General features: G+C 38.9%; 1 protein-coding gene across 1 annotated transcript; it reads right to left on the bottom strand.

Moving 5' to 3' along the window:
- Positions 1 to 1012: 1012 nt before the first annotated feature.
- naa35 (N-alpha-acetyltransferase 35, NatC auxiliary subunit) lies at positions 1013 to 26681 on the bottom strand. Its single transcript, XM_061928967.1, has 23 exons — positions 26573 to 26681; positions 23352 to 23477; positions 23247 to 23280; positions 21993 to 22107; positions 17050 to 17124; positions 16813 to 16980; positions 16672 to 16738; positions 16558 to 16601; positions 16431 to 16481; positions 15122 to 15205; positions 14928 to 15042; positions 14679 to 14857; positions 11841 to 11900; positions 11660 to 11766; positions 11526 to 11592; positions 11307 to 11405; positions 9313 to 9491; positions 5608 to 5744; positions 5468 to 5535; positions 5266 to 5406; positions 5074 to 5196; positions 1384 to 1464; positions 1013 to 1286 (listed from the first exon to the last, which is right to left on the bottom strand). The coding sequence occupies exons 2-23, from the start codon at positions 23470 to 23472 to the stop codon at positions 1227 to 1229; spliced, it is 2175 nt and encodes a 724-aa protein (XP_061784951.1). The 5' UTR covers positions 23473 to 23477; positions 26573 to 26681; the 3' UTR covers positions 1013 to 1226.
- Positions 26682 to 27117: the final 436 nt, after the last annotated feature.

The raw sequence follows: 27117 nt of genomic DNA, 5'->3' as shown, positions 1-27117 counted from the left end.
TGGTAGAAAAAAAAGAGACCTTTTTGCTCAATATGTTGAAAAATATTCTTAAATTACGTATAATGCTCGTGCCATTATTTTGACATAATGATTTGCGCTCGGCATCATGATTTTTTTTTCATGCTTGAAGTAAGACATTATTACTTAAAAAAAGGTAGTTTTATACTTGTGAGTGTTGATGACACAGCTTTGCAACAGTTGATATTCTAGTTTCAAGCATGTTTTACTCAATATAGGTCATCAAATCTCAGCAACAAGCTGTAATATCTTACTGAGATCATTTAGGACCAAAACCCTTAAAACAAGTAAAACACCAACCTAAAATCTGCTTAATGAGAAGAATTATCTTATCAGACAAAAAATAAGCAAATATCACCCTTATTTGAGATATTTAATCTTACTTAGATTTCACTTTTTGCAGTGTTGTTTACAGCATATAACTGTAAATTGAAAAAAAAAAAAAAAAAAATGTTGGTGTTCTGTTGACTGAGCTGCCATATTTTTACTGTAAAATCTCATTTTTAACGGTGTATTATACTGTAAATGGAAAATCCTTACATTTGTTTTTACGGTAGCATAACATTAGGACATAATATGGTTGTCAATACAAAATTGCGTTACCCTATAAAACTAGCATACCATTAGGACATAATATATAAGTCAATATACAAAATTGAATGACCTTATCTTGTGTGTGTAGTTAGGACTACTTTACGTATCCACCTTACATCGATCCAGCAAAATGAATCAAATGCAGCGTTTCTTTTACCTCTAGTTGACCTTCTAGTCCAGTTACCAGTCGGGTGGCAAACATGCAATTTATTAAAAAAAAAAAAAGGTCTCGCCACTGTTCACTTAAAAGAGCCATTCAAAACACTCGACTCGTTCGCTAATGTCACATCTCTACTGGATAAAGCATTGGATAGATATTAGGAATATTATTTGTGTATTTCCCCCCCCACAAAAACACTAACATTGTCACCACAAATAAACAAATTTGGAACAATTCTGTTGAAAAGTTGTTTATTTTCACATAATTGAGACATGCACACATTCTGACAACAATAACACTTTTATATTATCACAAGTCTTCACTAGATGCTTACAAAAGCACCTTCAATTGGCCACATGCACACACACACACACACACATTACAGTTGCATCACTGAAACAAGATGAGAACCACAGCTGGTGATAACACGTTGAGCGTAGATGAGGTCACATGATCAGATGATTTTGACCACAGGAAAGTACCTGTGAGCCGTGAAGTCAAACTCTGGAAGTACCTGAGAGTACACGTGAAGAATTGACCGTGAAAAACACTAGAAAAGCAAAACAATCATATTGTTGATGGAACATTACAGCACTTACTGTACTACATACCTTTGTCTCCTTCTTGTGTCCTCCAGCCAGGAGCTTCATCACCACAATATTTGGTTTGGCCACTTTCAAAATACGATTCACCTGCAAAAACACACACATACTGGTTATCATTTGGAATGGGGACCAAGTTTTTGATCATCACTTGTGGAGGCATTAAAAAAATGAGGTAAAATGGCCACTGCCCAGTTAGCTCATACACGTTGTGAAGAATGCATATATATATATATGTTTAAGAGTTATTTTTTTCCATTCATAGTCATATTTGAAACAGCTAGTGTTTTTCCATTTGTACTCTTTCTATTTCTTTTCTTATGTCTGCAAGTAAACTATGTGTGTGTCCTTGAAGGTTTGCACTGTAGGAGATGGAATACTCCCTTTTGTCTTATCTTTAGTGGAATAATGAGGCCATGTTCCTTTCCGGACAGGTGGGGGCTTTCTTTCTGTGTAAGAAGTGGGCTATTCAGTTTGAGGGTTCAGAACAACTTAGGAAGGTCTAGGTTGTTCTCCTGATATTCCTATTCTGTCCTGGTGATCCTTCTTACTCAGCATATATGTCATCCAAAAGAACTTGGGATTGACCAGTAACTTAAATTCCCTTGGAGGAAGAACTGGTCCGACGCAACAACGTCTTTAAATCTCTGGATTGATGAAGTAATGTGCTGATCATTCTTACTGGGGACCCTGAGGAAAAAAAGAGTTAATATGGTTCATGGGGACCAAATTGAAATAATTTAGCATAATTCACACAAATTTGTACGTGACTACTGAGGACCATTTAAAAAAATAAAAAAGTTCAAATTAAATATGACATGATCACTTAGGCATCTTCAGAATGGATCTGACTACCATTTAAAAAGGTTTCCCTTAAGGGAACCTGTTTTTTTGTCCCCATACCGTCAGAGGTCCCCTAAAGGTGACTGTGTAAACAGAGCGATGTCCCTATTAAGTAAGCATTGCCAGAACACACACACAGTAAATGCTATACAGTAAAACTACACACATTTATCTTCATGATCAATTGATTTATTCAGGACTATTTTTAAATTCCACTCACTTTAATGACCAATTCATGACCAACTTATCTATTTCATGACTAAATGATTTAGTTCATGACGCTTGCAGAACTCATTTATTACTTTGATGATTTATTACTTTTACTTTCATGAACAATTTCCTGCTTTCTTTCGTGACGAGTCATTGCTTCTATGACATTTTATTTATTTCATGACCAGTTACATTTTTACTTTCATCACATATTTATTTATAAATTCCACTTCATATATTGTTTCTATGATCAATTCATTTATTACATTAACAATGTATTTATTTCATGACAAATTCATTTTGACAATGTATTGTTTTCATGTAGTTTTTCCACTTATATTCAGTACATGCATTATTTTCACGACCATTTTTTTTCATGATCTTTTATACTTTCATCACACATTTCTTGTTAAAGACAAAGTCAATACTTTCATGACTATTTTAGTTCTTACTTATTTCATTACCAATGTATTTTTATTTCCTTGACATATTTATTTCAAAACCAATGTATTGCTTTTGTGATAAATGTGTTCATTTCATTTGTCTGCTTTAATCTAGTATATTTATTACTTACATGACATGATTATTTTACTTTTGTCAGACATTTATTTATTTTTTATTGTTTCAGGTTTTATTATTTTTACTTTCCAGCGTTCCTCAGAGGGAGCGCTTTGTGTCAGCGTCCTGGTGGCCATGGTCTGATGACCTGGTGCAGTTGGCTCCTGTGATAGTGTTTACTCACATGTCTCCTCTGTACTCAGCCATGCATTAATTTGTTCTTATAGTTGCAAATGTGTGTGTTTGTGTGTGATAATGGGGGATCTATTGTTTTTAAGTTTGTAAAGCACTTTGCGTTGCATTTGTTTTATGTATAAAAAGCGCTTTATAAATAAAGTTTGATTTGATTACATTAGGCAACACTAAATTGACCCTAGTGTGTGAATGTTGTCTGTCTATCTGTGTTGGCCCTGTGATGAGGTGGCGACTTGTCCAGGGTGTACCCCGCCTTCCGCCCGAATGTAGCTGAGATAGGCTCCAGCATCCCCCCGCGACCCCAATAGGGACAAGCGGTAGAAAATGGATGGATGGATATTAGTCTGCTTTCATCCAGTAAATGTACTACCCGGTACATATTATTGCCAATGTATTAATGCTAGGGGTGTAACGGTACACAAAAATTTCGGTTCGGTAAGTACCTCGGTTTAGAGGTCACGGTTCGGTACATTTTCGGTACAGTAAGAAAACAACAAAATATACATATTTTGGTTATTTATTTACCAAATTTGTAAACAATGGCATAACATACATAACGTATTTTTCGGACTATAAGTCGCAGTTTTTTTCATAGTTTGGCCGGGGGTGCGACTTATGTGTGAAATTATTAACACATTACCGTAAAATATCAAATAATATTATTTAGCTCATTCACATAAGAGACTAGACGTATAAGATTTCATGGGATTTAGCGATTAGGAGTGACAGATTGTTTGGTAAACGTATAGCATGTTCTATATGTTATAGTTATTTGAATGACTCTTACCATAATATGAGGGATCGAGGGATCGAAGGTCACGGGCTTAGCTGCTTACGTGCAGTGATTTCTCCAGATTCTCTGAACCCTTTGATGATATTACAGACCGTAGATGGTGAAATCCCTAAATTCCTTGCAATAGCTGGTTGAGAAAGGTTTTTCTTAAACTGTTCAACAATTTGCTCCACATTTGTTGACAAAGTGGTGACCCTCGCCCCATCCTTGTTTGTGAATGACTGAGCATTTCATGGAATCTACTTTTATACCCAATCATGGCACCCACCTGTTCCCAATTTGCCTGCACACCTGTGGGATGTTCCAAATAAGTGTTTGATGAGCATTCCTCAACTTTATCAGTACCGGTATTTATTGCCACCTTTCCCAACTTCTTTGTCACGTGTTGCTGTCGTCAAATTATAAAGTTAATGATTATTTGCAAAAAAAAAAAAATGTTTATCAGTTTGAACATCAAATATGTTGTCTTTGTAGCATATTCAACTGAATATGGGTTGAAAATGATTTGCAAATCATTGTATTCCGTTTATATTTACATCTAACACAATTTCCCAACTCATATGGAAACGGGGTTTGTAGTTTCTAATGCAATATGGACTTATATCTGCTGCTATAAAAACATTTGTTATTGTTTAAGCCCTGCCTGACTCGCCGAGGAGAGGCTGCTTGAATGCGGTGGTGACGCTTCAAATGGGTTAGCATGTTTGACGTGTTGGCAGAAGCAGCTGCTGAACAATGTCGGCAAACCTCCGTCCTCCATTGTTGTATCGCGCAGCCAAAGTGTTCCCAAACGGGAGATCTTAACGAGGCAGGAGGGTCTTCCAGCTCTGGCTTTTACATGTTGTCCTAGCCCGATTGTTGCTAGCATTCCGTGTGTTGTGCCTCGGTGTGCATTGTTTACACAACGTGCGGTACACTACTTAATATGTCCGTGTGGAAACTCGTTCGGTACATCTCCGAACTGAACCGAAACCCCCGTACTGAAACGGTTCAATACAAATACACGTACCGTTACACCCCTAATTAATGTCATTACATTTGTATTAATGACTTTCACAGCCACTCTCCATTATGTACCCATAATATAGTATAGTATTCACCTCAGGGTCGGGGCTGGGCACGTTTTCCAGGATGAGTTTAGCCTGCTGGAAGTGTTTGCTGGCTGCCAGGTAAAGGTCAGCCGAGCCTGGCGGAGGATTGTACTTCTTCAGGTCGGACATGTCCTGAAGAGAAACAATGGAAGTCAGACGTAGCCGTGGACCACATTTTCCTCGCGATGTGTACGTTAGTACCTTGAACTGGATATAAGGCACGGGCGGGGGGGTGACCACGCTGCTGAAGGGGGCGAAGCGGTGCTCGTAGCGGACCTGCTCGCTGTCCAGCTCGAACTGAGGCTTGCGCACCTTGCCGTCCATGTCTAGCGCCACCATGGTCTTATAGGACACAGGTTTATTTATTGACGACATCCAGCATGGCGGAGGAAGGTGGACCTACCTTGTACATGCCAGCACACATGTTTTGGTACGCTTGACTCATGGTGATCTCTTTGCTGAGGGGACGAACTGCACAAAAGGTACAAAAACATTTGTCTTCCCATAATGAAGCAATTTCACGACATAGTAGTAACGCTGTACCTTTCTTTTTCTTCTTGGCCTTTTTGCTGCTGCGTCCTTTGAGCTGCTCCTCCAGGATCCTCTCCTCCGCCATCTGAGAAGCGTCTGCTCGGCTCAGTGTGGACATCAGCCACGCGTACAGGAACTCTGACAGATACCTGCACACACACACACACACACACACTCACTACATGCACTGCAAAAAGTCAGTGTTCAAAAACAAGGAAAAAAAAAATAAAAGAGGGGTATTTTATTTGAACTAAGCAAAATTATCTGCCAATAGAACAAGAAAATTCGGCTTGTCAAGACTTTCCAAAACAAGTAAAATTAGCTAACCTCAATGAACCCAAAAATACCTTAAAATAAGTATTTTCTCACTAATAACAACTGTACTACTATATGAGTACGTATTTTCTATTGTTTCATTGAAAATAAAACAGCAAAGTCTGTTTTAATTATGAGACACAATTGTGTCAAAGTCATGATTATTTTTCTACATGCTTGAAATAAGAAATTAGTACTTTAAAATAGTAGTTTTATACTTGTGAGTGTTGATGACACATCTTTGCAACAGTTGATATTCTAGTTTCAAGCATGTTTTACTCAATATAGGTCATCAAATCTCAGCAACAAGCTGTAATATCTTACTGAGCTCATTTAAGACCAAAACCCTTAAAACAAGTAAAACACTCTAACATAAAATCTGCTTAGTGAGAAGAATGATCTTATTAGACAGAAAATACGCAAATACTAGGGATGATGTTTGATAAGAAATGATCGAGTTTGAGCCTATTATCGAATCCTCTTATTGAACCGATTCCTTATCGAGTCCAGATAGGTTGTTGTATATGGAAAAAAACACACAATATTTGGTTTAACAAAACCTCACTTTTATTATATAAGAAAAAAATTAAATCTAATTAATAAATAAATATTGACTGTTACCCCCCTAAAAAAAAAAAAAAAAAAAAAAAAAAAAAAAATATTGACTGTTGTTACCCAAAGTATATTAAGTGGGATTTTTCAGAAAAACAAATATAAAGTTAAAGTACCAATGATTGCCACACACACACTAGGTGTGGTGAAATTTGACCCATCCCCTTGTTCACCCCCTGGGAGGTGAGGGGAGCAGTGAGCAGCAGCAGTGGCCGCGCCCGAGAATCATTTTTGGTGATTTAACCCCCAATTCCAACCCTTGATGCTGAGTGTCAAGCAGGGAGGTAATGGGTCCCATTTGTATAGTCTTTGGTATGACTCGGCCGGGGTTTGAACTTACAACCTACCGATCTCAGGGCGGACACTCTAACCACTAGGCCACTGAGTAGGTTATATACAGTAACACAAAAACAACCTGTCTCTGTGATCACTATAGGTGTATAAATAATAATATAGTTTTAGATAAAATCAGTCCCTTGGGCACAAAACTGAAAATAATACAGCTCTCCAAAAAGTGCACTTCTGCTGCTATTTGACATAACGGTTTGTTATGATGCTTTGACATTGTTGCACTTTATTTCTTTATTGAAAGAAAATTCTATGAAGAGAAAAGTTGTTTGCAAATGTGGTTACAGTGCTAAAAAATGAAAAGTTAAAGATAAAAAAATAAATACACTTTATTGAGTTAACATTATTTATTTATAGGGGGAAAGATGTGATGTTATGAGCTAGGGCAGGGGTCGGCAACCTTTACCAGTCAAAGAGCCATTTTGACCAGTTTCACAAATTAAAGAAAACAATGGGAGCCACAAAAATCTTTTAAATTTAAAATGAAATAACACTGCATACAAAGTTTTGTTTTTTTTTGCTTTGTGCTATGTATAAAACAAGGGTCTCAGACACGCGGCCCACACCTTAATATGAAAATTGAATGTTAGTGCGGCCCACGGGTTTTATATGAATGGCGCTTGACAGCGTCATACTTGTCAACCCTCACGATTTTTCCGGCAGACTACGAATTTCAGGGCAACTGTCCTCCCTAACGTGCCGTGATGGTCCAGCATTTAGCGCCCATTACAACCAGCGTGCCAGCCCAGCCACACGTTGTACGGGGCTTCTGCTTGCTCACGTAAGTGACAGCAAGGCATACTTAGTCAACAACCACACAGGTTACACTGACGGTGGCGTTATAAAAAACTTTAACACTCTTACTAATAATGCGCCACACTGTGAACCCACACCAAACAAGAATGACAAACACATTTCGGGAGAACATCTGCACCGTAACACAACATAAACACACAAGAAAAAATACCCAGAATCCCATGCAGCCCTAACTCTTCCGGGCTACATTATACACCCCCGCTACCAAACCCCGCCCATCTCAACCGACGCACAGAGAGGGGGGGGGGGGGGGGGGTTTGATGTGTGAGGGAGCAGGGTTGGGGTGGGGGCGGGGTTTGGTGGTAGCAGGGGTGTATAATGTAGCCCGGAAGAGTCAGGGCTGCATGGGATTCTGGGTATTTGTTCTGTTGTGTTTATGTTGTGTTAAGGTGCAGATGTTCTCCCGAAATGTGTTTGTCATTCTTGTTTGGTTTTGGTTCAAAGTGTAGCGCATTATTAGTAAGAGTGTTAAAGTTGTTTTATATGGCCACCGTCAGTGTAACCTGTGTGGCTGTTGACCAAGTATGCCTTGTTGTCACTCACGTGTGCAAGCAGAAGATGCATATAACAAAAGGCTGGGCTGGCACGCTGTTAATACAGATTGTAGAGGGCGCTAAATGCTTTACCATCATGGCACACCCTTATTATTATTGTAAGGGTGAAAATATTAATCCCGGGAGTTTTCTGCGAGAGGCACTGAAATCCGGAAGTCTCCCGGGAAAATCGGGGGGGTCGGCAAGTATGCAGCTGAGCTGCATCAGAATGATCAAAGAGCCGCTCCGGAGCCGCGGGTTGCCGACCCCTGAGCTAGGGAATATAACTACACTACCCAGCATGCAACGGGAGTGACGAGCATGCGCGGTAGCCCCGAAAAGTGTTGATGCATGTCGCCACCCGGCAGCTAAGAATGAGGTTATGAGCACGCTGTGAAAGTAAACGTCAAGAACTCAGCCAACAAGCCTCGTCTGCATTATTTATAATTAGACAGACAACACATATACAGTGTGATTTTGTTTTGTTTACAAGGGGAAAAAAAACAAAATTTGAAAAAGGGAGATATGTTGTATATATATGTAGGTGCTGCGGTTGCTTTAAGAACGTTGCGACAGCTGCCGTAAAGGAGGTGCGTTGCTCGCCTGGTTGCTACGTTTCCGGTTGGTCGTAAAAGTGTCCATCATGTGTTTGTACCCTGCTCAAATCTCTCAGTAAAGTTATTCATTGGATTATACCTTTTGTTTTGAACTTTATTATACCTTGGAGCGCTTTTCCCGGTCCATTGTTTTTCCTGCTTTCCCTATCTGCGCCTAATGACTGAGCCACGTGACGTCATTTCTTGTGATGTCCCACGGGGCATTTGTGGTCGGGACGGGATTCGTTCCCAGGGATTCGAATAAAGAACCACCTCTTTTTCTTTACTATAGTGGTCTCGATAACGGGTACCGGTTCTCAAAAAGGGATTTGAGTCCGAGGACTCGGTTCTTTTCTTATCGAACAACCGGGAAAATCGGTTTCGAGTATCATCCCTAGCAAATACCACCCTTATTTTATTTAATCTTACTTAGATTTCAGTTCTTGCAGTGTGGTGCCATTGTGCGACCATGTTAGTCCAAACTGTGTGTGTCGTACCAGTATATGTAGTAGTACTCGTGCATGCTGTACAGCTCCAGCTCAAAGCCGCTCAGCAGGTACTGGATCATGATCCTCAGGTTGTGGTAGAGGATCCAGGTGCCCAGACAGGCCAGATGTTGCCGCTGAGGTTCCAGCTTCATCAGCAAGCTGTGCAGCGCCGCATCCACCTTCTCCGCCTGACAGAAGATATATCAATATCGCGTTAGAGTGAGACCTCAATAGTTTTAGGCGATACTACAAATCTGTGTATTCATCAAATACCAAGTAGTTACAAGGGCAGTGTTGGTCATACCAATGCTGATATGGATACTTCAAATTTTCAAGATGATTAAATTTTTGATCACAAGTATAATCAGACAAAAACACAGGATGGAGGTGTAACAATATCAAATGGATATCTACATTATTTCTACTTTTGGCTCTGATTTAAATTAGAGATGTCCGATAAATGCTTTAAAATGTAATATCGGAAATTATCGGTATCGGTTTCAACCTCACTGCCTTTAGCGTCCTCTCCAACCTGTCGTCACGTCCGCTTTTCCTCCATACAAACAGCGTGCCGGACCAGTCACATAATATCTACGGCTTTTACACACACACAAGTGAATGCAAGGCATGCTTGGTCAACAGCCATACAGGTCACACTGAGGGTGGCCGTATAAACAACTTTAACACTGTTACAAATATGCACCACACTGTGAACCCACACCAAACAAGAATGACAAACACATTTCGGGAGAACATCCGCACCGTAACACAACATAGACACTACAGAACAAATACCCAGAACCCCTTGCAGCACTAACTCTTCCAGGACGCTACAATATACACCCCCTGCTACGCCCCTTTCTGTTTCTGTTAATGACACACAATATCTTAAATAACTTAAATATCAAAACAGATAATTACAGCATAAATATCTGATATCAGCGGTATCAATTTCAGTATCGATCCAAACATCAATATGTTTAGCTATTCCTCATCCTTCATACTTGTAAGAAACATACTTTACATTAGCTGCTAACTCGCTAGCGGGAATGCTACAGTTTGTTTCTTTCGCTGCCAAATTCTGCAGAATGTGTCATCAACTTGCATTACACGATATAATTATAGTATTAAAAGCTCATTGGCCAAATTTATATCATCTACATCTTACATCGTCTATATCGCACAACCCTAATGATTACAAAAAATGGCAGTTATTGTAGAAATATGAGACACAGCAGCAACTAATATCAAAGATTAAATGTCTTAAATTAAGGTATAGGTGTGTTATGAGGTAATTAGTTTCTTAAGTAATATGTACTCAAATCTGACATGTATTACTTATGATATAAATACACAAAAAACTATCAAAGTTGACAAAACTTATAAAATAAGTAAAAATCTTGGGAAATCCCTTTTTCTGTTAGAAGATTTTGCTAATTTTCAGAAATATATCTGAGATTTTAGTAAATATTGGTTAACATCATAAGATAATAAATAGTTTTAAATTGTTTTATTTTTTTAAACTTACTATCAAATAATAAATATTGCTTTGGTGTCACCTTTTGCAGTATGTCACATTCACATCATATCAAAAGTTCTGTGGTTTTCATCATATTTTTGCCATCACTGCTACCATTTGGAGGCATCGCAACAAAAAATGAAAAGTTAAACTGCATTTTGGCTTCACAATGTCTATTTTATTGTACCCAGAGCCCAATAATGGACCTTTACCATTGACACTATTACATATTTTTGCCCTATTATCGCTAAAAGGGATTAACTTATTTTTACACAGTCATGACAATTAAGGATGCTAAAATGTCAAAAATATGCCTATACACAAAATAAATAAAATTATATGATGGTGACACTTGCACAGTGAGAAACAGTAATTCTATTGCCATCATTTCCAACAGGGTGGACCTTTCGAGGTTCCTCAGTATTGCGTAATATGGCGTCACGCATCAGTGCCTGCGGAAGGACAGAACGCGACGTTACATCACCTCATCCTGGAGCGTGGCAAACTCTTCTAGAATGTGACCCAGTTTGTCTCTCTGCCGAGCCCGGTTGTGTCCGTGGATCTGGATGAGACTGCAGAATGGCTGCAGTGGACACAGTAATTTGATAGAAGATGCCAAGGATGGTTTGAAAAGAGTCGGTCCTCATCAAACTGTCTCTACAAGTTATAATGGCGTTTAAAAACCAGTAAAGTGGGGGCGTACCCTTGAACAGTGCGTGACAAAGGAGTCCACGTAGTCTTTGGCCTGGTGATTGTTGAACAGACAACACCTGCACAGACGAGGCACACGCTCACATCTACTGTTTATATTCTTTCTAAAAGTGCTGCAAGACTCACTTGTAGGAAAGGACGGGTGGACTGACAAAGTATCTGAGAGCGTCTTTAATCATGTCCTGCATCAAATGTGTGCCGAACACTTTCTTATTGTCTATCAAAAAGGTGGTCTGAGTGGAGGAGAGAGAGTACAATAATGCATGTACAGTACTTTGGACGATATGCAGTTCAGGCAGGAGCTCACCTGAAGTAGAGATCTGGACAAGACGCACGGAGACTGCTCGCTGAACTCACAGAAGAAGTCCTGGATTTAAATAGAACGGTTAGTGATCATAAAATTAATACATTCCGTATGGAAGTCATATATTTGTCATGAAATTAATTATTTCCCATAAAACTGACTGGAAAATGGACACAAAAATAATGTTAAAAAAATTCAATAAATTGGTCATAAATTTATTTGTTCATGAATGTATAATGAATGAATAAATACATTGATCATAGATTGAGTTAAAGTCACAAACGTGATAATGTTCATAAAATTAATACATTTGTCAGGTGTACTACATCTGACATGAAAGTAGTCAATAAAAAATGGTCATACCATTAATAGATTAAATTGGTCAAGAAAGCAATAAATAAGTTGATCATAAATTTAATAAATTAATCACCAAAGTAACATTCATTAAATTCCTACATTTCTCATGAAATAAATAATAATGAAAGTAATGGTAAAAATAAATAAATAAATTGGCCGTGGGATAAATGTGTCTTAAAGGGAAACTGCACTTTTTTTCGTTCACAGTCATTATGAGAGACAAGAAAACAAAATATTTTTTTTGTGCATTCTAACATGTAAAAATCGGTGCGTTTTTGATGGCTAGCAATGCAGCTAATGGGAGCAACCAGTTCTACCTCTAAATCACTTTAAAAATGCATTCAAAAACCGCCAACAATACTTAATTTACGTTCTGTAACCTGTATAATACCGTATTTTTCGGACTATGAGTCGCAGTTTTTTTCAGTTTGCGACTTATACTCAGGAGCGACTTATGTGTGAAATGATTAACACATTACCTTAAAATATCAAATAATATTATTTAGCTCATTCACGTAAGAGACTACACGTATAAGATTTCATGGGATTATTTATTTCTCATGAAATAAATAATAATGACAGTAATGGTAAAAAAAAATGAATAAATTGGCCGTGGGATACATTTGTCTTAAAGGGAAACTGCACTTTTTTTTTTTAATTTTACCTATCGTTCACAGTCATTATGAGAGACAAGAAAACTAAATATTTTTTGTGTGTATTCTAACATGTAAAAATCGGTTAGTTCTTAGTGACTAGCAATGCAGCTAATGGGAGCAACCAATTCTACCTATAAATCACTTTAAAAATGCATTCAAAAACCGCCAACAATACTTAATTTACCTTCTGTAACCTGTATAATAACCAGAGGTGGGTAGAGTAGCCAGAAATTGTACTCAAGTAAGAGTAGAGATTTATTACACAAGTAAAAGTAAGGAGTAGTCACCCAAATATTTACTTGAGTAAAAGTAAAAAGTATGTTGTGAAAAAACTACTCAAGTACTGAGTAACTGATGAGTAACCTGTTCGTTTAATGATGTCGGCAACAAATAATGCACAAAAACATAAAAATAGCAATGAGCAAATTCAGAGCCAGGAATATCTCTTAAGCAACTAAAACAATATAATATATATTAAATAATAATACATTAACATAAAAAAAATTAAGGCAAATTGAGCCACAATAACTTAACAGCACCATAGGCTCAGTAGGCAGAGATTACAAAGGAAAATAACAAGTTAGCCTTTACGCAAACCATAAACTGATAGGTGTAGGCTGCACCTGGGAACACACTGATTGGTGTTGCTATGCATGCGTGTGTGTGTGTGTGTGCGACTGTGCGTGTGTCTGAGGCTGCAGTGCGTTGATAAATGTCCCCACACGATGTACATTTGACAGTGATTCGGTGACAACCAAAATATCTACTAACGTTACTTACTGCGATGTGCTTCCTCAAATTTGACGTTGAGTTCATGTAAGCTTAAGCTTGTTGTTGTTTGGCGCTGAAACTTTATGTGCAGTTAATCACGTGACCGCCTGGCTCTGTTTGATTGGTGAAATGGAGTCAAACGTCACCAGTGACTGTATTTGATTGGTGAAACGCAGGCATGCGATAGATCCTACTTTGAAGGTCTGTCTGACAAACCAAAACAAACAAAGCGTGCATTAACAGATCGATAAAAATCAGTAGCGAGCTGAATGTAGATAAATGGAGCGGAGTAAAAGTAGCGTTTCTTTTCTATAAATATACTCAAGTAAAAGTAAAAGTATGTTGCATTAAAACTACTCTTAGAAGTACAATTTATCCCAAAAGTTACTCAAGTAGATGTAACCGAGTAAATATAGTGCGTTACTACCCACCTCTGATAATAACCAAGCTGTAGCGACATTGTTATTGTAAGAGCGAACACAAAGGAAGTCGTTTTCTAGCGAAGTAACACATCGGCGTGCTTTGCATGAGACGCGTTTGAGTTTGTGATGCACAACACTGCCATAGGACACCAATCTGTACTGACTGAAAAACATGAACAATCATATTACAGTATCTGTAAAGTATTAGCCTACATTTCATATTTTCTTTGCACACAGCTGAGCTAGCCAGACAGCGTATGTACTGTAGTTGTACTAACACGTATGGCGTGCTGCGTGTATTACGGACGGTATTAAAGTGACTCACTCGATGGACAAGTTGTCTGTTTGGTCCAGCTCGCGGGGGACATTCTTTGGGGGTAAGCACTCCATTTATGTCAAAATAGCTTGGCTTCAAGTTCCACATTTTTCAGCTTCGAGTCGCTTTTACCTCCCTTTCTCGGCTTCCGTCTGCTCCAACGTCTCAATTATTAAATTAGTCATAAACTCCATGAAAAGGTCATGAAAAACAGACCATGTAATAGAGACATTGGTCACAAAAGTCATTATTCTAAATTTAATAAATTGGTCATTAAATACATCCGTCATAAAATGAATTGGTCTTGATAGATAGATACCAAAATGCCGTGTAGGTTGGTGGTGTTGATGACGTCACAGACGGTCTTGATGCGCTCTATGAGCTTGGAGAAGTAAGCCACCATGTCCTCCCTCTTAATGATCTTGGCGTAGCGAGGAAAGGTGGGTGGCAGCAGTCGCTGATTGACCAGGGGCTCAAAGCCCATCATAATGGGATGATCTGAAATAGGATGTCATCCTGTTAGATCGATACATTGATCATGTATTATGTTTTGGGCTTGTTTGTTTACCTCCTTTAGTGGTGTCGTTTTGTGATTGGATGCCATGCTGCACGCTAGAATGAATGGCTGATAGGAGATCAGCTGCCTGGGCAACGAGCTTCTGGGCCTCGCTCACGGAGCTTGTCTTAACAAAACAACACAATCGCATTAATTTCGGTGTTTGTACAACTTCTTGCTTCAATACGAGTTTGTTATCAGGTTACCTCTTTCTTCGTGAAGGCAATGAGTGCCGTCAGGAGAAGGCGTGTAAACTTGATGCGGATAAAAAGTGCCAAGAATTGCTGGTGCTGGGAAATTAAACAGAACATACACAGTATGATGTATCTGTCAACACACATTTGTGGAAGTCAAGAGCTTCTATCTTTTCCTTATTGTTTTTTCTTGGTTAACTTTGGTACTCTTTAAAACACAGACTATCTTTGACTGAATAGCTAATGCTATTTACAGGTGAAACTCAAACCATTTGAATATCGTGCAAAGGTTTGTTTAATGCAGCAATTAGATTTACAAGGGGAAACTAGTATATGACATAGGCTCATAACATGCAACTTATGATATTTCAAGCCTTTTTTGGATATAATTTAGATGATTATGGCTTACAGTTTATGACAACCTTGAATTAAAAATCTCAGAAAATGTGTGGTTTTCAAAAACTGTAAGCCATGATCATCAAAATTAGAACAAAAAATGGCCTGACATATCACACTTTGCATGTAATGAGTTTATATGACATATTAGTTTCACATTTGAAGTTGAATTGCTGACATGAATTAACAATATATGATTTTTTTTAGTTTCACCTGTATATCAAAATTGAATCTATGGTTAAACTAACAAAATTACAGTGCTGTTTACAATATGGATTTACTATAATAGATTACAGATTTGATGTCTTAACATAAATATTAGCATATTTCATATATATTTTATTTTAAAGTCAAAGTTATTGTAGTACTTAAGTAGAAAATTACTGTATAAAAACGCATTTGTCTTACAACCCTTATAGTGCTTTTTACCCTGCCCTTTATCTCATGTGTACGGAGCCCCTAAAGGGACATGGGGGGAAAAAAAAAAGTTTATAATTTTTCCTTTTTTTAGACATGTGCGCACGAGATACATGTCTAAAAAAAAAAAAAAAAAATTATACATTTTTTTTTTAGAACTTTATAAAAAGTTTCTCGTGTGCATGAGATAGTTGTCTAAAAAAAAAAAAAATTATAAAAAATTTCCCCCATGTCCCTTTAACCCTAGTTTTTTTTTATAATTTTTTTTTTGTATGTCATGCGCACGAGAAAGTTTCTTGTGCGCGTGAGATACATGTCTAAAAAAAAAATAATAATAATAATTAAATTGTTTTTTCCCCCCATGTCCCTTTAGACGTGAGTGACGAATGTCACTTTTTATTTTTTTAAATAAATTCAGCTTAAAGAGCAGTGTGATTAAGAAGCTATGTCGATGAGCCAGCTAAAACGCTAAAATGTAATTCCAGTTGTGAGGCTATACAGCACCCACCTCTCTCTCCACCTCTGGGTCTCGCTGTTCTCCCTGACGACTGCGTGTGCTCTGAAATAAATAAAATCAAATCAAAATGAGGCAGCTGCAATCAGGTTGAAAGATTCAACTGATTAAAAAAAGTTACCTTTACTTTTCTCTGCAATTCATCCTCCACGTCTTTCAGCATACCTGAAAAGGCGAGGGACGGCATCACTGATTGTGACGCAATATGAGAAAGAAGGGAACAATGGAGCTGTACCTGTCACCCTCAAGTCTGTGACATTGTTGGCCATCCTAAAGCCGTAAGTCATGGCTTGAAAGTCCTCCTACACGACACGCAGATAAAAGCACAGATCAGTCTAAAGCATCACAGACTTGACACTCAAGCCACCGCGCGCACCTCCTCAAACACAGCAGCCTTGTTGACTTTTTCACGTGCAATGTCACAAATCTTCAGTATTCCCAAGGCAAAGGCTTTGAGGGCAGGCTCCTCGATCAGGTCTGGGTTATGGACGTACAGGCAGGTGAACACGGTCTGTGCCAGGGAATGGCCCTCTAGCCATGTAATCTGTGTAAAGACAATGAAACATTTAATTGTGAGGAAAAAAGATCACATAGTCGTCAGTGTGAAACTCACCAAACAGCAGAAACACGTGTCCATAATGCCGATAAGTTCAGGAAGACTAAGATCTTTCACCTTGATGGCTTGTTCCTGCAGGGAAAAACACGTGGTATTACCATAAACTTTTAAACATTAAGAGAAAATACTCTCTTAGTAGCTTCACACACATTCTTCTGAACAAGATCCTCTACATCAGGGTTGCTCATTACTTCGATCGCGAGCTACCGGTCGATCTCGGAGGATGTGTCAGTCGATCACCAGCCAGGCATTAAAAAAATAGTCCTAAAAATGAGCGATCATAAATCTTCACTATGACGTCACTTTCGTCACTTGATTGACATTCACGGCACCCGAAGGTCTTCTGAGATGACGCTGGCTGCTGCCAGCTCATTAAAATTACCGACAGGAAGGCGAGAAACACTTTATTTCAACAGACTCTGGCGCCGTACCTGTCGTCAAAACTCCAAAGACCGACTGCACAGTTGCGCTAACAAAATAAGAGTCTCAGAAAGCTGGCGTGCACAAGCTAGCAAGCTACGGGGTTTGCCGACAATGTATTTCTTGTAAAGTGTATACAAAGGAGTACGGAAGCTGGACAAATAAGATGCCAAAAACCAACCACTTTCATGTGGTATTGGACAGAAAGGAGGACTTTTTTTCTCCTCCATTCGAAAATGCGGACGTTATCAGCACCACTGTCCAATCAATGCAAGTCATCAGAATCAGGTAATACACCAACTTATATTCTTGTCTTCATGAAAGAAAGGAATCTATATGTGTTAAACATGCTTGTATTATCATTAAACACCTTTAACTTATTAACAATATTAACTATATGTGTTAAACATGCTTGTATTATCTTTAAACACCTTTAACTTGTTAACAATATTAACTATATGTGTTAAACATGCTTGTATTATCATTAAACACCTTTAACTTGTTAACAATATTAACTATATGTGTTAAACATTCTTGTATTATCTTTAAACACCTTTAACTTGTTAACAATATTAACTATATGTGTTAAACATGCTTGCACTATCTTTAAACACCTTTAACTTGTTAACAATATTAACTATATGTGTTAAACATGCTTGCATTATCATTAAACACCTTTAACTTGTTAACAAAAACATATATTTCATAAATAAGTAAATATAAATTATATATATGAATGAGGTAGATCCCCACAACTTGATCAATTGAAAAGTAGCTCGCCTGCAGAAAAAGTGTGAGCACCCCTGCTCTACATCTACATCATCATCTTGCATACAGCATGTCTTATGAAACATTACTTTATTGCTACACTCTCTGAATTATACATAATTGTTTGCTTTAAATATAAGGTGTTTTTTTAAACGTATTTTGGTTGTTATATCACGATTTTCAATATGACTCATTTGTATGTGTCATATTCATATTATTGTGTGTTTCATTACATAGAAAATAACTGGGTGTTTAAGATAAATAAGAAATGTTGTCGTTTTTTGGGGGGGCATTTAAAGTTTTGTATTGGAAACATTGTGATTGGAACCTCCAATTTGATGCTTTTCTTTAATGTTACCAGCCTAGTATAAGGATTGTATGCGCTCTTTAAGTTTGGATTTGAAACATTGTTTAATCGTATTAATATTAAGTATTACATTTTTCATTATCTAATTAAAGGAACTGTTTGCCACTTGCTCACAGCTACATTTTTCAAACTAAATATAACAAGAACACCATTGGCTATCTTCTGTTACCACTAATGGATTGACAATTTGTTTTAAAATTATTTATATTTTTCGTGGCAGAGGGGTTAGTGCATCTGCCTCACAATACGAAGGTCCTGAGTAGTCTTGGGTTCAATCCCGGGCTCGGGATCTTTCTGTGTGGAGTTTGCATGTCCTCCCCGTGACTGCGTGGGTTCCCTCCGGGTACTCCGGCTTCCTCCCACTTCCAAAGACATGCACCTGGGGATAAGTTGATTGGCAACACTAAATTGGCCCTAGTGTGTGGATGTGAGTGTGAATGTTGTCTGTCTATCTGTGTTGGCCCTGCGATGAGGTGGCGACTTGTCCAGGGTGTACCCCGCCTTCCGCCCGATTGTAGCTGAGATAGGCTCCAGCGCCCCCCGCGACCCCAAAAGGGAATAAGCGGTAGAAAATGGATGGATGGACAATTACTAAGTTTATGTAATAACGTTTTTACTGGCGTGAATAAAACAATTGGTGTTTATGGCAGTCACTCCCCCTGTTTTGTCAACACACACACAGGGAGCGCATGCACACAAACAAAAACAGTTTAAAAAAAACAAATCGCTATTATTAGCTAACAACACCCAAAGGTATATAGCGTCCATGCGTTACTTATGTACTGTCAGGTTTGTCACTGACAGTTTGGTTATGTTTTGGTTTTTCCTCTGTTTGTTTTTATTTCCTGTCAGCGCTCTTATTTTGGTTCAGTTTCCTGATTGTCTCCCTGAGTGCTGTTTCCCCTCAGCTGCGGCTGATTGGCACCTGGCCACACCTGGTGTCAATCAGCCAGCTGCTATTTAGACCTGCTTTGCCCTCCAGTCAGTGCTGGAGTATTGTCACTGTAGCTGTAAACTGTATGCTGTGGGCTGTTTCCAGTTTTACTGTTTGCTGGTTCCTGTTCCCTATTTCCAGTTTGCCTGTTCCTGGTTCCTGGTTTGTGTTTTGCCTTAATTTTTGGACATTAAATCATGTTTTCCTGCACCAAGCCTGCAATCTATGCATCTTGGGGTTCGTCACCACCACCATTACTTGACAGAATACTCCAGCACTGACTGTGAAGTGAAGTGAATTACATTTATATAGCGCTTTTTCTCAAGTGACTCAAAGCGCTTTACATTGTGAAACCCAATATCTAAAGTTACATTTAAACCAGTGTGGGTGGCACTGGAAGCAGGTGGGTAAAGCGTCTTGCCCAAGGACACAACGGTAGTGACTAGGATGGCGGAAGCGGGGATCGAACCTGCAACCCTCAAGTTGCTGGTACGGCCGCTCTACCAACCGAGCTATATACGGTATATACTGGAGGGCAAAGCAGGTCTAAATAGCAGCTGGCTGATTGACACCAGGTGCCAATCAGCTGCAGCTGAGGGGAAACAGCACTAAGGGAGACAAACAGGAAACTGAACCAAAATAAGAGCGCTGACAGGAAATAAAAACAGAGGAAAAACCAAAACATAACTAAACTGTCAGTGACAAACCTGACACGTACGAAGGTACGTCATTACATCCTAGAAGCCATAAAAGGGAACTGCACTTTAATTTTGCCTATTGTTCACAATCTTAATGAGCGACAAGAACGCACATGTCTTTTTGCTCAGGATTGTATCAATAATAAAAAAAACGCTTGTAACATGCAGTTAACGGTAGTCGCCTATGTTGGCCTTAAAGCCCTCTAAAACAACTTTAAAACTCTCCATCAACATTTTATATACACACTGCTAGTATATATATAAAATGTAGTAAAGGAATGTTCATAATATCTGTGCAAATGTTGTGAATTATAATTACAAATAATGATGTTGAACCTATTTATTTATCCACACATTGCATGATCAATTCATTTATTCCCTGACCTTTTCTTTCATGATTTCCGCAGAGAACCTATCGACACTAGGGATGTCCCGATCCGATATTTGGATCGGATCGGCCGCCGATATTTGCAAAAAAATGCGTATCGGCAAGGCATGGGAAAATGCCGATCCAGTTTAAAAAATAAACTCCGGTCCGTGTTTTCCAACGCACCGATTTAAATAATACATTCCACTTTTCTGCTGCTCCCTAATTTCCGTTCCGCATTTTCCAGCACACCTTCAACACATCCACAGGTCTGTGGATTCTCACGCAGTTCCTTTTAGCTGCTGGCATTACACGACAGGCTCTTCTCACTCTTTCCTGTGTCTCCCTCTCACAGACAGCAAGCGCACCTTCTTACACACGTCACATACTGTCACGTCACACGTCACATACGTATACGCCCTCCCCGAGCAGAGAGGTAGCAGCATGGCTAACGTTAGCTGTGATGCTAGCGCAGCCGTGCGAGCAACCTTCCCTCTAAGGGGCGCACCTGTGCAATTGCGCACTGTTCAAGCGTCCTCTGCGCACGGCAAATCTATGCCACGCACAAAATCAAATAAAAAAATAAGCGCATAACAATTTTCGACACACGGACACGACACAGAAAACAGTTTTCGTCATCATTGTTCAAATATTGAAACGTCTGTCGAGACGCTTATCTCCGTTCGGTGCCACACGTCGACACCATCAAAATGCCGAGGCAAACATTTCCAGATCAACACCGTACGATACAAATAGTGATTTTTTTAGTTGTGATTTCCTTCTCTGCATGAAAGTTTAAAAGTAGCATATATTAATGCAGTATGAAGAAGAATGTTTTAATGTAGACACATAGAATCATCATACTGCTGTGATTATATGCATCAAGTGTTCATTCAAGGCTAAGGCAAAATATCCACATATATATGGTGTATCGTGACATGGCCTTAAAATATCGCAATATTAAAAAAAGGCCATATCGCCCAGCCCTAGTTCAATGATGCCATTTCTGTTTGTCATGTATAATTTTGTCTATTTTGTGTTTATCCTTGAATAAACAAGTCAGTTTCTTTTTACCAACCATTGTGTATTATTCAAACTCCCCTAATTCAGCTGGCTAGTTGTTATCAAGAGTACTAAAACCCTTTTCAACATGGTTCTGACAACTAAGTAGGCTAAATAACTTTAAACTTTAATACATGCTCGGATAGGCCAGTATCGGTCAGTATCGGTATCGGATCGGAAGTGCAAAAACAATATCAGTATCGGATCGGAAGTGCAAAAACCTGGATCGGGACATCCCTAATCGACACATTAATTTTTCTTTGTACGGTACAGTATATGAACTAGGCTACATGCCCTATTTCTAAAACATCTGCAGTAATGTACCTTGATAGCTTGCTCAAAGTTGAGCACCTTCCTGTTGACTTGGTTCCCAATCATTCCCGCGTCCATCTTTGGGTCCATCATCTCGATGGCCGACATGGCTTCGAACAAGCCAAACCTGCAACCGCAAAAAGTTATTATATTTATGTGCTGATCTGACACGGTTGATGGGAATACGTTAGGGGTGTAACGGTACGTGTATTTGTATTGAACCGTTTCAGTACGGGGGTTTCGGTTCGGTTCGGAGGTGTACCGAACGAGTTTCCACACGAACATATTAAGTAACGTACCGCACGTTGTGTAAACAATGCACACCGAGGCACAACACACTGCATGCTAGCAACAATCGGGCTACGACAACATGTAAAAGCCAGAGCTGGAAGACCCTCCTGCCTCCTTAAGATCTCCCGTTTGGGAACACTTCGGTGCGATACAACAATGGAGGACGGAAGTTTGCCGACATTGTTCAGCAGCTGCTTCTGCCAACACGTCAAACATGCTAACCCATTTGAAGCGTCACCACCGCATTCAAGCAGCCTCTCCTCGGCGAGTCAGGCAGGGCTTAAGCAATAACAAATGTTTTTATAGCAGCAGATTTAAGACCATATTGCATTAAGAACTAGATTTTGACCCACTTCTATGGTGGAAGAACAATGAGCCCATATATACTCTTACTGCCAAGTTAGCCAGGCTGGGGAGGGGAAGAAAAGTTAATCTGAGGCTGAGTTGACTTGAAACTTTAATGTAGAAGAAAAGTTGTATCATTTTATTTAATCTGAGCAACAACTTGAGGCAGTTTAATGTTGATTAGCGTGGACCCCGACTTAAACAAGTTGAAAAACTTATTCGGGTGTTACCATTTAGTGGTCAATTGTACTGTACTGTGCAATCTACTAATAAAAGTCTCAATCAATCAAAAAAAGCACTTTATATGTAGAAAGGTTTTGTTAAGAAACCATTCTGAGCCTTTTCTTATTTAGTTTTTATTTTATATATGTTGACCACATTAACCCTGGCAATGGACCCTGTGTGTATATATATGTATGTTATGCCATTGTTTACAAATTTGGTAAATAAATAACCAAAAAATGTATATTTTGTTGTTTTCTTACTGTACCGAAAATGAACCGAACCGTGACCTCTAAACCGAGGTACGTACCGAACCGAAATTTTTGTGTACCGTTACACCCGTAGAATACGTGCATCCACCCATCCATTTTCTACCGCTTGTCCCAAAGAAATAAAATACATACTCACAGCTTGTCATGAAGCAGCTCCCCAAGGTTTAACTCTGGTGTAAATAGAGATGTTATAAAACGTTGCACATACAGCCACAAGTGACGTGCGATGTATGTACCGTACCTTTGCAGGAACTCTTGAAATCATGCGTGATATCAACCCAGTTGGCGTTGTTTTTCATCTTTTCCGGCATGCCAAGACCCCAGCCGGCATCGTCCTCCTCCACTGATGATTTCATCACCATGATGACTAATGGCGATACACACAAAGGGGACTAAATCACACATCAGACTATTTTGCTCACAATGTTTGACTCTTGCATCAGATGGAAAAGGCAGTTAATAATAATAAGTCGGTTGTTTTCAGCAGGAGTCAAGAATGGTGTAAATTGCACGCTTGACTGCACTAGGGCTTTTAAACCACCGCTTTGCTGTTGGCTGGCTGCAAAAGGCAGAAAGAAGTCTTAGCCTACTTCTGTATGACTAAACAATGTCTCCGTGAATTAAGATAACTATTACAGCTAGACGGTTGAGTGCTGCTACTGTACAATATCTGGGATTCGGTGTCGCATTCTGTTGATATGTGCAAATTGAACTAATCCCCGGGCGCGGCCACCGCTTCTGCTCACTGCTCCCCTCACCTCCCAGGGGGTGATCAAGGGTGATGGGGCAAATGCAGAGAATAATTTCGCCACACCTAGTGTGTGTGTGACAATCATTGGTACTTTAACTTCATAACAAAGATTATAGTACACGTTCTGCAACCTACACTGCAAAATCTGAAATCTAAGTAAGATTAAATATCTCAAATAAGGGTGATATTTGCTTATTTTCTGTCTGATAAGATAATTCTTCTCACTAAGCAGATTTTATGTTAGTGTTTTACTTGTTTTAAGGCAGTGGTTCTTAACCTTGTTGGAGGTACCGAACACCACCAGTTTCATATGCGCATTCACCGAGCCCTTCTTTAGTGAGAAAAAAAAAGCTTTTTTTTCCAATTCAAGACAAAGTTATATGTTTTTTTACTGGTGCACAAAATGAACCGTGCATGAACATCACCTTGTTCAAAGAACAAAACCAACACACTGCATAAACTCACAACAAATCAGATGGAAAATTAGAGGGAACAATGTTCAGAGGTATCCATAATACGCCGATAGGGAGAAGTTTTTATTTACACGATGAGTCGGGTGTGTCTCGACCTCCGCCGAACCCCTGAGGCCGACTCACCGAACCCCTAGGGTTCGATCGAACTCAGGTTAAGAACCACTGTTTTAAGGGTTTTGGTCCTAAATGATCTCAGTAAGATATTACAGCTTGTTGCTGAGATTTGATGACCTATATTGAGTAAAACATGCTTGAAACTAGAATATCAACTGTAGCAAAGCTGTGTCATCAACACTCATACTTGCCAACCCTCCCGGATTTTCCGGGAGACTCCCGAAATTCAGCGCCTCTCCCGAAAACCTCCCGGGACAAATTTTCTCCCGAAAATCTCCCGAAATTCAGGCGGAGCTGGAGGCCACGCCCCCTCCAGCTCCATGCAGACCTGAGTGACGTGTTGACAGCCTGTTCACACGTCAGCTTTCTCACAATATAAACAGCTAATGATCAAGGGCGAGTTCTTGGTTTCTTATGTGGGTTTATTGTTAGGCAGTTTCATTAATGTCCTCCCAGCGCGGTAACAACACACAACAACAGCAGTCAAGTTTTCGTCTGCTGTAAAGCAGTTCGTCTGCCGTAAACAGCAATGTTGTGACACTTTTAAACAGGACAATACTGCCATCTACTGTACATGCATATGTGACCCACCCATAATGTGTCACATTTTTGTGTTGATTTATTTATTTTATTTTGTGGTTTGAATTCGTTTTTGGAGCTGTCATTACACATTTATCAGTATTCACATTGGTCAGTAGGGGGCAGTAGGGCGTTTCTTCCCAATTGAATGCTATCACCTGCAGACCGGAAGTGTCTTGTCATTCTGATGAGCGCGACTAGTCTGTGAACAATTGAAACGTCCTGCGTGCTTTTTCCTTCTGTATAACAGGTTAGTTTTGGTGAATCAACTCACTGAATAATATCCATGTGATCTTTATAAGTCCACGCACCCCGCCCCACCCCCCACCTCCCGAAATCGGAGGTCTCAATGTTGGCAAGTATGTCAACACTCACAAGTATAAAACTACTTTTTTAAAGTAATAATTTCTTACTTCAAGTATGAAAAAAAAATCATGATGTATGCATATCATTATGTCATGACAATGGCACTTACTTAATTTAAGAATATTTTTCAACATATTGAGCAAAAAGGTCTCTTTTTTTTATACCGAGAAAGATGCACTCGTTATTAGTGAGTGTAGTGGAATTTCTGACCTTTTGAACCATATTTTGTGTCTGTCGAAGTCCGAAAAGAGAACGACATTGAAGCATTAAGAATGTCTGCTCGTTTCTTTCTTTTTTTTCTATTCTGAACCATTGAAGGACCATATGTGGGTTATAGTTGAACGAGTAGTCGGTCTGACCATTCTACAAAATGTTTTGATTGTTTATTATGGCTAAAGGATTCAATGAGGTTGCAGAATAAACACGTCCAAAACAACGGGAACTTGACACATGAGGAAAACTGATAAATGGCCAGTAGACCAAGCCTATGTGTGATTCGCATGATTCTAGATTCATCCAACTCCTCCGGAGGATGTTGTCTGTTTGCATGACAATTCAATCCAACTTTGTACTTTTTGATCATGGGTAAATAAAACTTTTGTACTAAATTCACTTTTTTAACTGTTTAAGATTCGGACCATCCACCACATGAGAATATACTTATTTTAATGTATTTTGGGTTCATTGAGGTTAGCTAATTTTACTTGTTTCGGAAAGTCTTGACAAGCCACATTCTCTTGTTCTATTGGCAGATAATTTTGCTTAGTTAAAAATAAAATACCCCTCATTTTAGTATTTTTTATTCTTGTTTTTGAACACTGACTTTTTGCAGTGTAGTGCTGGGACATGACTGCATTTTCACTTCAAACTGCACAACAGTGACAGCTGACACAATCACTTTGTAGGAGGAAGTGAATATTACATACCGCATTGTTTGCTTCATGTTACCCAACGACTAGAAAGACATTTATTATTTTTTGATGACCATTACGCGCTTCTAATGTGTGACAATACGAAGCTAGCCAGATGCTACATTGATTAGCTCACATTGTATTGAGCGATAATGTTTGTATTTACTGTTTTAGCGAACATGTCAGACGTTTTTACACTAAAACCGTCTCCCGAGTACAATATCGTCAAAGAAAAAAAGACGCGTTAATACAGAAACAGAGGGCGTACCTTATTGTTTTGTAGTAGCCATGTAATGTTAGCAAAGGGAGATTGATTTAAAACTGCATTTTTCCGGTCGCTGGGATGTGACGTCATTACAGACAACCAGGAAATAGCTGGGAAATGTAGTTTTTCCACCTGGTGTTAGGCGACATTAAGGGGAGACGTTTACAGCCCCGACTTTTTGTCCATAAGTGTAATAAATAAATAAATGTTACCTTTGCAACCTCATTATACTATTGGCTAAGTTTTATATTCATAAATGCAAGTTTCTCAATACCCGACCTGTTTTTTGTGCCATTAAAAAAGGTTTAGAACTGTACATTAAAACACTCTCTACCTTTAACAACCAAAAAGCTGTCAAAACGACGATGCTGTGTTCCAAATTTAAGTTATATACTGAGATTGAGTGAGCCTATGGCTTTGCACTTTGTTTATTATTAGAGATGTCCGATAATATTGGCCTGCCGATATTATCAGTCGACAAATGCTTAAAAAAAAGTAATATCGGAAATTATCGGTATCGTTTTTTTATTATTGGTATCGTTTTTTAT

This window comes from Nerophis lumbriciformis, linkage group LG33 (genome assembly GCF_033978685.3).
Source record: "Nerophis lumbriciformis linkage group LG33, RoL_Nlum_v2.1, whole genome shotgun sequence".
Taxonomy (NCBI): domain Eukaryota; kingdom Metazoa; phylum Chordata; class Actinopteri; order Syngnathiformes; family Syngnathidae; genus Nerophis; species Nerophis lumbriciformis.
Note: the sequence above shows the minus strand (reverse complement) of the source record. Positions and strands in the feature narration are given on the sequence as shown.